The following is a 13,876-nucleotide window of genomic DNA, read 5'->3' as shown; positions in this document are numbered from 1 at the left end:
GTTCGAGTCCAAGGTCCTTTGCTTGGACTCGAACTCAAGTTCTGTCGAAGGGTCATGAGGACTCGAAACGTCAACTCTTTCCTTCTCCGCCGATGCTGCCAGACCTGCTGAGTTTTTCCAGGTAATTCTGTTTTTGTTTTGGATTTCCAGCATCCGCAGTTTTTTTTGTTTTTAACTATTAGGAGACCACACTGAAGTAGGAACTAGGTTTGAAGTGAGATTCATGTGGCCAACAAAAGGATCACGCTAATCTGGGTTGAATTTGGATCAAAGTCCCAGCTGTAGGAGAACAGTTTACTAACTCAATATAATTAAATCCCCTTTTTAATATTGTCAGTTTTAGTATAGTTAGGATTTTGCAAAGGCTGTAATATGCATTAACAGCTGTTTCCTTTCCCTAATCAATTGACACCACATAAAAATATTTAATAGTAAGTACGTGTACTCTGTTGGTTGAGGTGCATTCATTGATTTGATGCCAGTTGGTTTGTAGTTTCTGTTCCAGCTCACTACAGTTCAGTTTGTGACTACTCCATGGCCTTCATAACTGGCTATTCTGCCCTTCAGAACGGTGCCAAGTGTGACTGTGTGTGCCGAAAAAGCTAAGTTAGGAAGCATTTAAAATAGGGTCACACAGATTGTCCTTTGGTTTTATCATCAAGTATTGTAAGAGTTTCAGCAATGCTGCCGCTTGTACTAAATATTTCTAAAAGGAAAAGCCTTGAAGGAAGAACATGGAAGGCTGATTAGACTTGCAAAGTTGGGCATTACCATGTTTTAATTATTTGTTTATGGGGCATTTGCAGGGCTTCATTTGTTGCCACTCCTAATTAAGAAGGTAGTGGTAGGCTTTCTGTCTGTAAAGTGTTGCAGTGCTCGTACTGATAGTGGTGTGATGTAGAGAATTCCAGGATTTTCGCCCTGTGACATTAAGGAAAAGATGATGGCATTCCCATGATATTTCTGTTCTAGTTCTTCTTTGTGGTAAAGGTCAGAAGGTTAGGAGATGTTATCAAGGTAAGCTTGGAGGGTTTCTATCCAGGTACAGTCTGTGGCCAAGTGCAGTGGTGCGAGATGGTTGGATATTGAGTTCCGTGGCAATGTGCTGATAAAGCGGACTGAGACAAAATGGCTGCAGCTGCCCCTTGCTTCGGCTTCTTATCTTCCCCTGCCCACCTTCAGACCACCACTATCACCCTCTGTCTAAAATGGCCAGTTGTGATGTTGGTGCAACAAAGCCATTTTTCCATACTTGTGTCTCAAGCTCCTATTTTTGTGAAAGAGTAGTGTGTTCGCTGGCAGGATTTGGCCCCTACTTTCCTGCCTCTTTTTTCCCCCCAAGCCCAAAATCAGGTTGTAAGACCATATGACGGAGGAGCAGAAGTAGGCCATTTGGCCCATCGGGTCTGCTCCGCCATTCAGTGAAAGCATGGCTGATCTGTTAATCCTCAACTCCACTTTCCTGCCTTTTCCCCATAACCCTTGATTCTTTTACTGATTAAAAATCTGTATCACAGCCTTGAGTATACTTAACGACCCAGCCTCTTTGCAGTAAAGAATTCCACAGATTCACTACCCTCTGAGAGAAGGAATTCCTCCACATTTCTGTCTTAAATCGTTGACCCCCTACCCTGAGATTATGCCAGCTGGCCCTAGACTCTCCCACAAGGGGAAACAACCTCTCAACATTTACCCTGTCAAGTCCCCTAAGAATCTTATATATTTCAATAAGGTTGCCTCTCGTTCTTCTAAACTCCAGTGAGTACAGGCCCAACCTATTCAACCTCACCTCAAGAAAATCCCTCCATTCCAGGGTCAACCTAGTGAACCTTCTCTGGACTACCTCCAATGCAAGTATATCTTTCCTTAGATAAGAGGACCAAAACTGTTCACAGTATTCTAGATGTGATCTAACTAGGGCCTTGTATAGTTTTAGCAGGATTTCCCTATTTTTATGCTCCATTCCCTTTGAAATAAAGGCCAACAGTCCATTTGCCTTCCCTGTTACCTGCTGAACTTGTATGCTAGCTTTTTGTGATTCATGCATAAGGACCTCCATATCCCTCTGTGCTGTAGTTTTCTGCAGTCTTTCTCTAAGGGGCCTATGTTCACTTTGGCCTCTCTTACTTATTATATATTTAAAGAAGCTCTTACTGTCTGTTTTTATATTACTTGCTAGTTGATCCTCAAAAGTTTATTTTCTCCCTCTTCATTTTTTTTGGTCACTTTTTGTTGATTTTTTAAAACTTTCCCAATCCTCAGGTTTACCACTAATCTTTGCCACATTGTATGTTTTTTCTTTCAATTTGATACTATCCTTAACTTCCTTGGTTAACCATGGCTGGTTTAACCCCTTCCTAGAATCCTTCCTCCTCACTAGGATATATCTTTGTTGTGAGTCATGAACTATTTTCTTAAACGTCTGCCATTGTTCATCAACCGTCTTTTCCACTAAACTCCTTTCCCAGTCCACTCCAGCCAACTGTGCCCTCATTCTTTTGTAATTACCTCTATTTAATTTTTGCACAGTTGTTCCAACCCAAGTTTCTCACTCTCAAATTGAATGCTAAATTCTACCATGTTATGGTCACTGTTTCCTAGGGGACCTTATACTTTGAGATCATTTATTAAACCTGCCTCATTACATATTACCAGATCCAAAATAGCCTGATCCCTGGTTGGATCCACAACATATCGTTCTAGGAAACTGTCATGTGTATAATCTGATTTCTTGCTCGTGACTACCACTGCCAATTTGATTTTCCCAATCTATGTGAAAGTCACCCATGATTGATGTACTGCCTTTTTTTACATGCCCTCATTATCTCCTGATTTATTCTCTGTCCTACAGTATTGCCACTGTTAGGAGGCCTATAGACTACTCCCATCAGTGATGTCTTCCCCTGTTATTTCCTACCTCCACCGTGTGGATTCTACATCTTCTGAACTTAGATCCTTTCCTGCTATCGTACTTATTCCATCTCGTACTAACAAAGCTACCCCACCACCCTTTCCTTCCTGCCTACCCTTTCGAAACCCTGAATATTTAATTCACAGCTTTGATCTCCTTGTAACCATGTCTCCGTAATGGCTATAAGATCATACCCACTGACCGCTATTTGTGTTAATTCATTTATTTTATTCCAAATATGATGTGTATTTAAGAGTAATTAATTTTGCCTTTTTACCCTTTTTCCCCCTTTGACCCTATTTGCTGTTTTTTTTTTAATGTTTGTACACTCTTTCTCTTCCTGTCATACTTTGGGTGTCATTACCTAAATAGCTCTCCAGATACCCCGCCCCCCTCTATTTAGCTTAAAGCCCTCTCTACAGCCCTAGTTATTCGATTCACCAGGAGTTCCAGCATGGTTCAAGTGAAGCCTGTCCCACTGGAACAGCTCTTTTCTACCCCAGTACTGATGCCAATGCCCCGTGAACTGAAAACCATTCCTCCTACACCAATCTTTGAGCCATGCATTTAACTCGTTGACTTATTTACCCTATGCCAGCTTGCCCATGGCACAGGTAGTAATCCTGAGATTATTACATTGGAGATCCTGCTTTTTAATTGAACTCCTAACTGTTCAAATCCTTTCAGCAGAACCTTCTTTCTAGTCCTATCAATGTCGTTGGTACCAACATGGACGACGACAACTGGATCCCTCTTCTCCCACTCCAAATTCCTCTCCAGCCCTGAGGAGATGTCCTTAACCCTGGCACTGGGCAGGCAAAACAGTCTGCAGGGCTCACGCTCACGGCTGCAGAGAACAGTATCTATTCCCCTAATTGTACTGTCCCCTACCATTGCTATGTTCCTATTTCCTTCCCCCACACTTGAATAGCTCCCTGTACCATGGTGCCCCGTGGTCAGTTTGCCTATCCTCCCTGCAGTCCCCACTTTCATGCACAAAGCTTGCAAGAACCCTGTAACTGTCAGACAATTGCAGGGGCCAAGGCTCCTCAAGTGCTACCCCCTGGGCCTCCATGCCTGCCTCACCTGCAGTCACACCCTTCTGTCCCTTATCACAGACCAAATTTGAATTGCCTAACCTGAGAGGTGTGACTGCTTCCTGGAGCAAAGTGTCCAGGTAACTTTCCTCTTCCCTGATGCGGTGCAATGTCTGCAGCTCAGACTCCAGCTCCTCAACTCGGATCCGAAGTTCCTCGAGCTACAAACACTTAATACAAATGTGTTCGCTCTGGATCACCTTGGTATCGAGCAGTTCCCACATGCTGCAACAGCAACACATCAGCCATCCTGTCATCACTATCGTATTTTATTTAGTTAATTAACTACTGTAGTATTCTTGTTCTTTACACTTGAAGAATCCCCCGCTCTTTACACTTTATTGCAATTATTTTTTTTACACCACTATCAATCTTATACATAACAAGCTATTTTTATGTCCTTCCATCTGCATGTTTTTAATCTTTCTTTCAGAAAAATCTTTAGTTGTTGGTATGTTTCAACCAGTATGAGTTCCGGCAATTATGCTAGAGAAATGTAAGTGAGCTTGTGGTTTCAAAGAACCTGAATAGGCTATGCTTTTGGTGGCTGATGAATTTGCAACCTACAGATTCTACCATAGGTTTAGGGCGGGTTGGCCCAGAAAATAGCGACATTTATTAGTGAGACTATGAGTGTTAACTGTGTTCCACCTGTTCGAGTTCTTGCTGTCGCAGTTATTACAGATGCCATACCTTGAACTGAAGACTTCTTTAAAAGAACAGCTTAATCTGGAGTGAGCACATATTGAATCATACAATGATACAGCAAAGAAAGCAGTCATTCTGTCTATTGCGCCTATGCTGGCTCTTTGGTAGAGCTATCCAATTAGAAACACTCCCCAACTCTTTCCTCCTAGCCCTTCATATTCTTTCCTTGCAAGTATTTATCCAATTCTCTTTTGAGATTGAACCTACTTACACTGCTCTTTCAGGAAGAGCACTCCAGATGGCATGTTTTCTCATGTCCTTACTTGGTGCAACAAAAATACTGGCAAGTTGGCTGTGGATCCCATGTTCCTAGGGCGGTGTTACTTGCAGACGGGCAACTTTGATATCTCATCAAGCTGTGGCTCCATTCTGAAAATCTGAAATAAAACGCATGAACACTGGAAATAGTCAGCAGGTCAGGCAACATCTGTTACAAGTCTGTTTTAAACTTGCTCTGCTTTTCATTAAGCCTTCTTTCGAAAGACATTAACTGGGGTACTGTTCCTACTGTTTAAGAGCAGCAATGTAGTAGTCATCCAACACTAAGTCCAAGTGGCTGCGCTTTCTAAAGATAGCACACATTCAATCATTAGGCTATTCAGCTTTGAGGCCTTCACAGCAAGCTACCTTTCTCCTTCCCAATTCTCACATCAACATCCAGCAGGAATATGTGATGTGACTGTTGCTAACAAGGCCAGCATTTATTATGCATCACTACAGTTCTTGAGAAGATGATAGGTAGGGAGCTGTCTTTTTGAAGTGTTTATCGTTTAGGGGGTACACCCATAGTGCTGTTAGGGTGGGAGTTATAGGATTTTGACTCAGTGACATTGAACGAAAGGTAATATAATTCCAAATCAGGATGGTGTATTACTTGGAGGTAAACTTGCAGGTGGTGGTGTTCCCATATGTCTGCTGCAGTTCATGGGTTTGGAAGGTGTGTCAAAGGAGGCTTGGGGAGTTACTGCAGTGCATCTTGTAGATGCTGCCAATCTGCACCGTTGGTGGAGGGAGTGAAAGTTTAAGGTGGAGGAAGAGGTGCTGATCTAGCAGATTTCTTTGCCCTTGATGATGTCAAAGTTCTTGACATTGGAGCTGCTCTTTTCTAGGCAAGTGGCAAGCATTCCATCACACTCCTGACTTGTGCCTTGCAGGTAATGGACAGGCTTTAGGGAGTCAGGAGGTGAGTTACTTGCCACAGCCTCTGACCTCTTGTAGCCACAGTATTTATATGGCTGGGTTGATTAAGTTTCTGCTCAATAGTAACCTCAGAATGTTGATGGTGGGGATCAGCGATAGGAATGCCATTGAATGTCAAGGGGAGCTGATTAGATTTTCTTTTGGAGATGGTCATTGCCTGGCACATGTGCCACAAAGGTTTCTTGCCATTTATCAGCCCAAACCTGAATATTGTCTCGGTCTTACAGCATGTGGAAATTGATTGTTCGAGTATCTGAGGAGTTGTGAATATGCAATCATCAGTAAACATTCCCACATCTGACCTTATGGTGGAGGAATGGTCAGGACACTGCCCTGAGGAACTCTTGCAGAACTATCTTGGGGCTGAGATGAATGGCCTCCAAAAACCATAACTATCTTATTCTGTGCTAAGTATGACACTGAGTGGAAACATTGTCCCCTCATCCCCATTAATTTTAATTTTGCTAGGGCTCTTTGATGCCACACTCAGTCAGATGCTACCTTGATATCAAGGACAGTCACTCTCACCTCACCTCAAGCTTAGCTCTTTTGTCCATGTTTTGACCAAGCCTGTAATGAGATCAGGAGCTGCGTGGTCCTGATGGAACCCAAACTGAGTATTGGTGAGCAGGTTATTGCTGAGTAAGTGCCACCTGATAACACTGTTGACCACATACACCTTCCTTCACTTTGCTGCTGATTGAGTGCCAACTGATGGGGTGGTAATTGGCCAGAATTCGATTTGTCCTGTTTTTTGTGGACAAGGTATAGCTGGGTAATTTCCATGCCAGTATTGTCCCTTTACTGGGACAGTTTGACTAGGGGTGCGACTAGTCCTGCAACCACAAGTCTTCAATGCTACTGTCGTAATGTGGCCTGGGTGTGTTGTCTTTGCTCTGTTGTCTTCAGCCATTTCTTGGTAGCATGTGGAGTGAATTGAATTGGCTGAAGACTAGCATCTGTGATGTTGTGGACCTCAGGAGGAGGTCGAGATGGATCATCCACTTGGCGCTTCCCCATCATTGAGGTTGGGAATGTTTGTGGAGCCTCCTCCTGTTAGTTGTTTAATTATCCATCGCCATTTACGACTGGATGTGGCAAGACTGCAGATCTTTAATCTGGTGCATTGGTTGGGGGACCACTGCTTTCTTTATAGCATGCTGTCATGTAAGCAGGTATTGAGCTGCATTAAGAACCCTGGTATTTCTCTTCAATTTCCCCTTTGTCAGTAGGGATTTTTGGAATGCCCAGTATTTCGGGTGCTTTTTTCTCTCTCACGTATCTCCATGCCAGGGCTGGAATGTATTCCAGTCAACTGATTTGAGGTGATGTTTTCATAAGAACCTTAATTTTCTGATGTGATCCAGGAAAGAGCCACAAATTGCGATATATGCTAGAAATTGGATACAAAATACTGATAACAAGCGCATCAATAATGCAAAAGCATTTAATACTGCACCTTTATTTGTATTGAAATACATAGAGAGGGAAGAAACAACTTCCATTTATATCATACCTTACATGTCCTCAACATGTCCTAAGTACTTCACAGTCCATTTAAATATTTGTGCAGCCACTGTTCTAATGAAGGCAAATGCAGCATCTGGTTTTGACAAAAAATCCCACAGACAGCAATGAATAAAATTACCAATTTGTGTGTTGATAGGGACACTGAGTGAGCGACAAACATTGGCTCCTATAACTTGCTCCCCGATTCACTCAGATCATGGCTGATCTGCACCATAACATGAACTAGGCCACTCGACCCCTCCAGCCTGTTCTGCCATTTGATAAGATCGAGGATGATCTGATTGTGGCCTCAACTCTACTTTCCTGTCTACTTTCCTGTCTACTCCCTATACCCTTCAACTCCCTTGTCAATCAAAATTCTATAGAATGCATCCTTTAAAATATTCAATGACCGTGCCTCATGCTCCTCACTGGGGAAGAGAATCCCACAGTCTAGCAACCCCCGACAGGAAAAAAATTCCCTTCGTCTCTATCCTAAATGGGCGACCTCTTATTTTTAGACTGAGTCCTGAGCAAATGTCACCCCTATTTTCCCCTCTCTTTTTTTGCATCGCGCCACGCCCCCCCCCCCCTCCCCACCCCTCCTGCTCCACCCCTTTTATCTCAGGCCCCATCACCACCCCCCCTTTCTGGGCCCCCCTTTCTCTCTTCTCTGCTCCCCCTTTTCTCTCAGCCTCCCTTTCTCTCTGACGCTGACGCAGGAATACACATTGGGCTGTGGCCAATACTCATATACTACCCCAGTGTTGTAGAGTTAGTTCCTTTTTCATATATAACAGTTTAGAAAAAGTGAGCAAATGCTGATACTTAAATTAGCCATGGGTTACGTTTTGATTGGCAGTATGCAAATGAAATTGAAATCTATTGGCTTATGAGACAGGAAGTGGCCAGAACAACAATCCATGGTATGAAACAAGGAAGTTAATTAAGTACTGTGCTTTAGTTTTCTTAAGGTGAACCAGCCTGGCAGCTGCTTCAACTTTCTGTTTATGATTTTCTACAAACTTCTGGTATCGTTTCCCTTAACAGTGCTGCCGAAAAGAAACTGGATGTTTATTAAGCCTCGTGGAACTTTAAATCCAAAAGATGTTTTAATAGCAATACCTGCACCATTTCTTCATTATATTGCCACTGAAAATTATTACTGATGCCATCCAACTGTGGAGACTCTGTTGTGACCTTCAACAGTAATCCAGGCCTTCTCTGTTTTGTGAAAGCCTTGTAGGTCATAGCTCCTCTTGCATTGGCAGTGTGGGAATCCATAAGGAAGCTCACTGTGTGGACTACTGATGTTCAAGATCTTTGGGGATGTTTTAATGTCATTCAGAATCAAAGGAAAAAAGGGTCGTACTCCGGATTCTCTGGTAAGTCTGTAAGGGTCAGCAGGGCAATGAAGGACAAAGGTCTAAATTGGCCCAATTAACTCAAATGTATCTCACATTTTGCCAATTTACTTTATGTTGGTAAGCTTTATACGGAATGGCGAATGTTGGGTTGAATATTGAACTGGTCACTCCTGGCCTGTTGGAAATTTCCAGACCTGTTAAACTGGACCTGCAGTGATGTGTTTGTAAAGAATTTAGATTCCTTGCAGATCTAATTAGGATTACGCAATCTTAACTAAGACTGAACATGATTTGAAGAATTTAATCAGATCAGAACTGGATAATTTTCCTTTGTTAAAATAATGCTACTATGCAGGGAATATAACATTGTGTGAGATCTACTGATGAAGGCAAGTACCATGAAACCTTTGCCAAGATCTTACATTGAAGTCTTTCTCCCCCATCCCCACCACCTGTCACAAAATAAAGCTTTGAGACTAGGGTAAGTGAAAATGTCAGAAGTGAAACTGATCGATTTTTGTTAGGCAAATGAATTAAGGGTTATGGAACCAGGTGGTTTGCTTAAGTTAAGGTATGATCTCATTGAATGACGGAGCAGCCTCATGAGTACCTCCTGTTCCTGTGTTCCTACATCTTGGCTAAATTAGGACTTTTTTGACTTTCTACATTAGAGTTGTCTTAAAAATTGTTTGCATCATCTTGCACAGGGCTGAACAAAGAACAAAGAAAAGTACAGCACAGGAGCAGGCCCTTCGGCCTTCCAAGCCTGCGCCGATCATATTGCCCGTCAACTAAAACATTTTGCACTTCCGGGGTTCGTATCCCTCTATTACCATCCTATTCATGTGTTTGTCAAACTGCCTCTTAAACACCACTATCGTACCTGCTTCCACCAGCTCCTCTGGCAGCCAATTCGACACTCACTACCCTCTGCGTAAAAAAACTTGCCCCACACATCTCCTCAATAGTTTTCTCCTCTCACCTAAATCTATGAAAGCCGCAATGGTGTGAGCAGTTTGATTAAAGAGCATCACATGAGACATTTATTACAATATCAAATTAAGTGTACTTTCCCCTTCAGTGTATTGGTATCATCATGCTTACTATCACATTCTAGTTACATTTTGGCTCCAAGGGCCTTTCAGAGTTACAGCTTCCATAAAGGAACCTTCCCTTTGCCATTTCACTAGGCAGTTTGCAAAGTGCTTGTTCCATTGTTGTCACTTATCTGTCCGATTACGAATTAAGAGCTCCCTGTTGCAGAGTGATCTTGTGATCTTGTTGGGTGGCAACAACCATTCTTCTAGTTTCCTTTGTGAGATTGATAATCAGGTACCCTAAATTGAGAAATAGATGAGATATCCACTAGCTGTGACATTTTTACTGGTGATGCTGTGAAACATTTCCTGAGGACTTGATGGCTTGTACCCAACAGGAGCTGAACTAGGATTAGTGGCATCTGATAGAGCTCATTTGACTTATCAGCAATCTTTGAACTTTGAACAGCATGGTTAGGCTTTGGTCCACTTTCTGGTTGTGGTGCATCCCAGCGTGGCCTTCTGTCAGAGCGGGTGGCCATTGCTGACCAGATCCATTAGATAGCACTTTGTGTGACAAACTTGGCCAAGGTGGATGATGCAACTATTAAGGTCATGCACATGAAGAGATGTGTGCAGAGAAGTTGAGTTATGTTTTAATAGATTTCTTTGCATTGCTTGATAATAACTGACACATGACACCTCAATAGGTCATAGTTTCCCATACCCAATATTTCTCTCTGATTCGTAATCATGTTTCATTATTTATTTCTGCCCTCCACTGCCCCTCTGATGATGTCCAGCTTGGTAGGACTGTCCTCATTTGATTCCGCTCTTACCTGTCCAACTCTAATCAGAGCACCTCAATCAATAGCTTCATTTCCCAGCCCAAGCCATCACTTCCTGAATTCCTGTAAGGATCCACTCGTGGCTCCCTCCTCTACATGTTGACAGAAATGGGATTATCTTTGACATGTACCACAGAGGGGCCTAGCTCATTCTCTCCACTGCACCTGTGCTGTCACACAGCTTGTTCAACATTCAATTCTCCCCCCTCCCTGCTGAGTTCACTCCATATTGTCAATATTACCTTCAGTCTTAGCACTTTGGGGATACCTCTAAATTGGCCTGCCTTTCTTCTCCCCTCTTCCTATAAAACCTTCTTCAAAACTCAGCTCTTTGATCAAGCTTTTAGTTGCTCCTCCTTGGCTCCCTTTTGACTCAACATTCTTTTTTTTCCCACTGTAAAGCACCTTGGGATGCCTCTGTATGTTAAAGGCATCGTGTGTAAGTTATCACTATGTGTTGAAATAAATGTCAACCCACAGAGCACGTAGTTTTGTATCTTGTACATAATCAGGCATTTGGTTGAGATGCAGATCCTGCAAACAGTTTTTATTCATGCTCTTTATGTGGTTTCTAAGAGTACAGGAATGGTTTGTGCATAATGGCTTCTATGTTATTTAAGCACTATTGAGCATCTTGGTGTTGCTGACAGAGGCTACAAATATTTGCCTGAGTGATGACCTTTATGTCAGTTGACTGATTTTGCTGAAATTGGTTTTAACTTGCGTTGATTTTTGTTTCATCACCCAGTTGATATTTCATTTAGATACTGTGAAAAGGAGCTAAGTTATAGAATCATACGGAACAGAAGGAGGCCATTCAGTCACCATGCCTGTGCTGGCACTTTGAAAGAACTGTTTAATTAGTCCCACTCCCCTTACCCTTTCCCTATAGTGCTGCAGATTTCTTTTTTTTTAAACTATTTGTCTAATTGCTTTTTGAAAGTTACGATTGAATCTATTTCTACTGCTCTTTTGGGCAAAGTATCGTAACTCAGGTTTAAAAAGAATCCTCATCTTTCTGTCTTGTTCTTTGCTCAATTATCTAAAACCTGTGCCCTTGGTTACTGACTCTCCAGCTAGTGGAAACATTTTCTCCTTATTTACTTTATCAAACCCTTTAATGATTTTGACCATCTCTATTAATTCCCCCCTTAACCATCTCTGCTCTGAGGTGAATAATCCCAGCTTCTCTCATCTCTCTGAAACTTTCAAATCTGTGATTGATGATTTTTGTTAGGCAATTAGAATTAGAAGCAAGAGTAGGCCATTCAGCCCCTTGAGCCTGCTCCATCGTTCAATAAGTTTATGGCTGACCTGATTGTGGCCTCAACTCCACTTTCCTTCCTATCCCCATACCCTTTGACTCCCTTTGCATTCATGACTGACAAGGAAGTCAACCTAACTCAGTTTTAAGAATACTCAATGACCCTACCTCCACTGTCCTCTGGAGAAGAGAATTCCATAGACTCATGACCATCTGAGAGAAAAAAAATTTTCATCTCCGTTTTAGATGGGAGATCCTGTATTTTTAAATTGTCACCTAGTTCTTGTCTCTCCCAGAAGGAGGAATAACCTTTCAGTATCCACCCTGTCAAGCCCCCTTAGGATCTTTAATGTTTAGATCACCTCTCATTCTTCCAAACTCCAATGGACACAGGCCCAACCTTTCCTCAAAGATATTAAGGGTTACAGAACCAAGACAGGTAGATACCAAGGATCCCATATGCTTTCTTAGCCTTATCAACTTGTCCTGCCACCCTTAAAGAATCATGCTGGCTGAAAACAGCGTTAATAGCAACTTTAAGATGTGAAAGATTAATGCAGTGTTGATGTCATTAATTGTTACTAGTGTATGCCTGGAAAAACATATTGATCAACCATTTTTTTTTTTCATTTCTTTAATGAATCCAAGGCCTCTTGTTAATTATAAGTTTTATGTTCTGATTTTCCTTGGTTTAGAAAATTCTGGTTTGATTCTGTTTAGCACTGAATGTGTTGGTGATTTTTTTTAAGCCTTCCAGGATGAGGGTTGTCTATGCTTGGAAATGTAATTCTTTCACTTTTAGACTTATAATGTTTGAGCATCAAGCACTCTCAAGTCAGGTCTTGCACAACCACTTGTAGAGCAACTCCCCCTTCGCTTCGCCCCGACAATGCTCCTGACAGAACCCTGACCTCAGCTCAATTAATGTGACGTTTCCTGGTTGGTGACCTGTTTAGATTACTGTATACAGCAACAGCTAACATTTATGTAGTGGCTTTAATGTGATATAACATCCCAAGGCACTTCACAGGACTACGATCAGACAAAATTAGACACTGAGCTATTGTAACCAAAAGCTTGATCAAAGTGAGATTTTAAGGAGAATCTTAAAGGAAAGGGGAAAGATGGGGAGTTTTAGGGAGAACTCCAGAGCTTAGGCTCTAGGCACTTGACCATCAGCCGTGGGGTGATTAAAATTGGAGATGTTCAAATGGCTGGAATCGGAGAAACAATCGTAATATTACTGGACTTGTAATCCAGTGTTCTAATTCTTTGGAGACATGAATTCCTAATTCCACCTGGCTGTTGGGGGAATTTAAATTCAATTAATTAATAAATCTGGAATAAAAATGTTAGTCTCAGCAGCAGTGATTGTAAAACTACAAGATTGTGTTAAAAATCCATCTGATTCACTCAAGTCCTTTAGATAAGGAAATCTGCTGTCCTGACCCCATCTGGTCTACATGTGATTCCATACCCACAGTAAAGTGGTTGACTCTTAACTCCCCTCTGACATGACCTAGCAAGCCACTCAGCTGTATCAAACCCCTATTGAAAAGTAAGAATAGAACCAGATGGACGATCAAGCACTGACCTAAGCACTGGAAAGAACAAAAGCACACCCTGCCCACTCAACCCTATGAATTCCTCTTCATTAGCATCTCGAGACTTGTGCCAAAATTGGGAGAGCTGTCCCACAGACTAATCAAACAATAACCTGACATAATCGTACTAATGAACCATACCTTGCCAATGTCCTAGATTTCTCCATCAGAATCCCTGGGTATATCCTGTGTAGCTGGCAGGACAGATCCACCAGAGGTGGTGGCACAGTGGTATACAGTCAGGAGGGATTAGCTCTTGAGTCCTCAACATTTACTCCAAACCCCTGAATTCTCATGGTATTTGGTGGGCAAGGTAACCTCCTGCTGATTA

General features: G+C 42.2%; 1 protein-coding gene across 3 annotated transcripts in view; it reads left to right on the top strand.

The window, feature by feature from the left end:
* usp47 (ubiquitin specific peptidase 47) overlaps positions 1–13,876 on the top strand; it is a 155,220-nt gene that overhangs the window by 31,590 nt on the left and 109,754 nt on the right. Inside the window, exon 1 of one of the 3 annotated variants that reach the window (XM_041196913.1) lies at positions 8,547–8,810. The exons of the other annotated variants lie outside the window; for them this stretch is intronic. Coding sequence (XP_041052847.1) covers positions 8,736–8,810 — 75 coding nt within the window. The 5' untranslated portion in view covers positions 8,547–8,735. Of the gene's footprint in view, positions 1–8,546; positions 8,811–13,876 lie in introns of those variants that run through there. 3 annotated transcript variants of the gene reach the window in all.

This window comes from Carcharodon carcharias, chromosome 10 (genome assembly GCF_017639515.1).
Source record: "Carcharodon carcharias isolate sCarCar2 chromosome 10, sCarCar2.pri, whole genome shotgun sequence".
NCBI classification, from domain to species: domain Eukaryota; kingdom Metazoa; phylum Chordata; class Chondrichthyes; order Lamniformes; family Lamnidae; genus Carcharodon; species Carcharodon carcharias.
Note: the sequence above shows the minus strand (reverse complement) of the source record. Positions and strands in the feature narration are given on the sequence as shown.